Below are 4343 nucleotides of genomic sequence, written 5' to 3'. Positions count from 1 at the left end.
CTTTGAGAGATGACCTCTTGATCATAGCTGTACAAACGTTTGGTATCATGCCAAACCAAGTCAACTGGCTTGGAAACACTGTAAGCTTCATTTACATTGCTTTCTTGCTGTTCATGCTCCCAACTTGTTCCCAGGTTGGTATTTGTGGATCTGTGAGACTTCTGCACAATTTTGTGTCTCAGGAGGTCCCAGTCAACTGTTAAGTGTTAACACTGCACAGTATGCAATTAGCATGGGTTTCCTCATTGCCTCAACATGGGTACAATTTGCAGGCTCTGTGCATTATCTCAATTCACAAGGAGTATACACACTACTCATTGTTGTTCAAATTTGTATTTCATGCTTGGTTCCTCTCTTTGTTTGACAATAATTATAGTCAATTTTGATGCTTTGACACTAACTGTAATCAAGTATTTCTCTGTTTAAACTCATGAAGCTCTTGAGTGCTATACTACAGATAGTTTGTTAGGTTCTTGTGCCTAAGTTCTCAGAAGCTTGGTTTGATTTGAATGGTAGAATCAAGCACCTTTCTTCCTATAAAATGGCTTGATTTCACAGAAAGAGACTAAGCTTCATAATCATTCAGCAAAACCTTCTGATTTCATAAATATGTGATTTTATGTATATACATTATTAGCAAGCTAAATTAATGTTCAAAAACTGACAAAACGTCTAGAGCTGTAGAAAGTTCTGTAATCTTGTCTGTATCATCCTCATCAATGTCTTCCTCATATAGTTCTGTATCCAAGCAGTCTAAACTTGAATATACCTTCTCTTTATTTCCTACAGTGTCCCTGGTGCTAATAAGCCCTTTCAGTGGCTCCCTATTCCTAGTAAACACATCCCAGGCCTTGATTTCTTAGAGACAAGCAATATACAATCAGTTTACAGCCCAGCAAAGTGCATGTTGTTTCTTCAATTGCATAGCAAGGAGTGGATCACAACACTCAAGATCAATGATCTCCTGTTCCATCTTCACTTCTGATTGGATAATGTACATATGTAGCCTTCAAATCTCCACGTTTAATCACTGAAGTTCTTCATAGGATTGTTTGAGTTTGAAAAACTTTAGTACAGCATTATGTTCAGCTTCTCACATCCAAGGCTTTTGATCTACTTGAAGGCAACCCAAGCAAAGAATGTCAAATTGGCCAATAAAGATGTATTTCAGTACTATACTAACTTTGAGAGATAGCAGGCCCAATTGTGTAGCAGCATCATTATATGACTTGACAGTAGCCATCACAGTTTTTGATCGTGCCTTGATCCCCTTGCTAATGTAGTGCCTCTGCTTATACCCTATAAGTGTGTTAGTTATTTGAAGAAAATAAATAAAAATGTTACATACTAGTCCCAGCTTGATTCATTTTTGCAAGTTCAAAAAGTCGTGCCATAACCTCTCCTTCAAGCTTGTCAATAGCCTTATCATATAAGCACTTGGCAAGACTTTTGTCTACTCGTTTCCAGTCTGATGAATCAGGAGTCCACCAGTCTGTAATATGAAGTTTACCCTCAATAGCTCATAATGTGTTCTGAATTGTAAGGAGAGTGTCTAGTCCCCTCATATTTGCTCTTTCTGCATTCCTTGTATCTTGTTCAGCTCTTACAATATGGCCATTGCCTGCTCTAAAGTCCTTAGGGCTCAGACAAACCCATTCAGTCAATTGAGCATTGTAAAAAGCTCTAATTAAATTATTTAGAGAGTAATATGTGTAAAAGTTAATCAAATACTTACTTTGCATCAGAATGTCTCTTAAGTAGACTTACATACTGTTGCTCCAATTCTTCAGTTTTGCTTGGTTTACCAGACTTCAGGGCCTTCAAATACATCTCTTCTTCAGTATGCCATTTCAGAAAATCATTGTCTGAATCAATCCCAAGCTCTGTTTTTGCTCTAGTAAGCTCAATTGTCAAGCTCTCAGTATTGTAAAGAGCTTGTCTATAATTGTTCATAATGAATCGAGCTAAATGTAATTAGACTGAATGTATATAAGATAAAATTAAGTATATGTACTTACAAAGTTCTGTAAACTTATCAGAATTCCACCAAGTAAAATGTTGCAATATTGTCTGCTTGCAATGAAACTTTGAAGTGTGACAAGTAATTGATGCTACTCGATTCGACTCGGAAAAGACTTGTTCACAGCCCTCAAAATCCTCTAAGCCAGTACCATCAATGTATTGCAGGTGCCACTGTAATTGGCACTCTCAACAATGTGTATGACCATGAAATGCTCTACAGCAAAAGTGACAATTGTTTGCTTGAATTTTTGGGCCAAGCAACTTGCTATTGTTGGCTGTTGTGGAGAATCTGCAACTAATGTCATAGCCAACCATAAGATTGTCACCAAACACTTCCATCAACTGGCCTGTCAATGCAAGCAGATATTTGGCACTATTAATAGTAGCTGTCAGTTCAAATTCACAAATATGAAATAAATAATTGATTACTCACAGTTCCCCACTTTGAATCATGTCACAGATAAGAAGGACTACACTATGACAACATGTAGTAATAAAAATCCTAGTTTCAGAAAAGGTCCCCCACATCTTTTTTTTGGAGTCTGCTGATAGATTTGTCCAGCAATCTGTACATGGAGTTTTCTCAGTAACACTATCAACTAGAGAGCCTTCTTCATCAATTGTTGAACCAGATGCAGAGAGTCCTGTATGTTCCATTCCATCTGTAGTACCTGAGTCAACAGTACTGCTTCTGTTCTGTATTGGTTCTAGAATCTATGAAGGAGATCAGTATTACTGAAACATGCTGGAAAAGTTTAATGAATTTCATAAACACTACTTCCATCCTTGCTTCCCCTATAGTTTAACAGAATAATATAATAAACTCACCCTTTCTGAATGTTTCTTTACCTCATATTAGTATTTATTAACAGTAGATGCCTCCACAAAAATGTCTGAGTGTATTGTACAATTATCTGGCCTCTCAATGTTGACTATCTGTGTTGTGTTACCTATAGAATCTAGCATGCAGTGCTGTACAGTATTTCGTTTCAGTGACTCGTTTCCATCCATACAAACCAACATTTTGAAATCCAATTTTTCTTTGTCTGGTTGTTCTGCTACACAACAGGGACACATGTCCTTGTACTGAGATATGAGTGTGGGATACTTCCTCCTGTCAAGTGCTTCTTCAATACACTGCAAAATCTCCAGATAGACATTAAAAGCATGAAAAAACATCTTTACATATGAGGTTTGAAACAATATCTAATTAAACAGTTAGAATACATAGGAAGAAGATATAAGAAACAATACATTATAGAGTTCACACAAACTATGTATGAAGGGCTGGATTCCAAGACTTGGGCATCTACTACTTATCACCTGGTAGGCCTCAAGGACACACATTGAAATACCTAAGTTCGGGTTTAATAGAGCATTTGGCATGTACCCATAGCAAACCATTGTTTCTGTTAATGGTCTCTCTGAGTTGTATGGGAAGGAAAGACTGTTCCTATCTTTATTCCAAAGATTAGATGTACTTTGAAATCCTTAAGACCTGGAAACTCACTGAACATATTAATACAGATTATAGGATCATGCAAATCATTGTCTACAGTTGATTCTGGAGCACTGTTTGCATCCCACTCCAAATAAGCATGAAATAATTGCTTGTATAGACTCTCCCAGTGTTTGTTTGATGTTTCTATACACTCATACTCTGCCACCTTTGAGTGATATTGTCTGCACCTTAAAGACGTTAGTATGTATCAAGAGAGCTAATATCTGATTCTAGTATGTACTTTGTTTGAAACTGTCTCAAATATGCTTTCATGCAGCACTCTTCACTCTCCTCTTCTGTATCTTCTATGTCCTTGTAATCATCCTCCTCTCCAGCAACAATAACTTGCTCTGTTGACCAGCCATCATTTTGTGCTAGTGCATCCTCTATCCAACCTAACAGGCCCTCATAATTGCTACAGTTGTCTTGATACTCTAACCCACCCAGTGTGTTGATTTGACTCATCTGTTCAGCCTGTTTCTTCAGAATTTCCTTGCATAGCTCTATCAGACTGTTCAAAAACTATATAACTTCATAAATAAAGCAATAAATACTTACCCTGTAATTTTTGCCTCTGTTCCTCCTTAATCTCATCTTTGTTGTCTTTAGTTGTTCGGATCCGCTTTGTCTTTCTAGTGATAGAACCAAAATCCTCACTAAGATTGAGGTACGAAATCCTGGCTGATTGTGAGCCACCAGGCCTTTTTCTGGGCATGCTGTATCTTGCTTGACAGAGGGGGAGAAGGGCAGAAGTATGATGTGCAACCTGTCAATCTGTTAGAGTTTGATTATTCTTACATGATACAAATACACACACAAT

At 37.3% G+C, this 4343-nt stretch overlaps 1 protein-coding gene across 1 annotated transcript; it reads right to left on the bottom strand.

Annotated features, from left to right (window-relative positions):
* Positions 1-880: 880 nt before the first annotated feature.
* Positions 881-3201, bottom strand: FOMMEDRAFT_32484 (uncharacterized protein; the record flags this gene model as incomplete). Its single annotated transcript, XM_007272135.1, has 11 exons — positions 881-1007; positions 1098-1299; positions 1349-1511; positions 1608-1683; positions 1736-1964; positions 2019-2193; positions 2335-2395; positions 2456-2497; positions 2549-2736; positions 2851-2871; positions 3040-3201. 11 exons carry the CDS (start codon positions 3199-3201, stop codon positions 881-883), a joined length of 1446 nt encoding a protein of 481 aa, XP_007272197.1.
* Positions 3202-4343: the final 1142 nt, after the last annotated feature.

This window comes from Fomitiporia mediterranea (assembly GCF_000271605.1).
Source record: "Fomitiporia mediterranea MF3/22 unplaced genomic scaffold FOMMEscaffold_141, whole genome shotgun sequence".
Lineage (NCBI taxonomy): Eukaryota > Fungi > Basidiomycota > Agaricomycetes > Hymenochaetales > Hymenochaetaceae > Fomitiporia > Fomitiporia mediterranea.
Note: the sequence above shows the minus strand (reverse complement) of the source record. Positions and strands in the feature narration are given on the sequence as shown.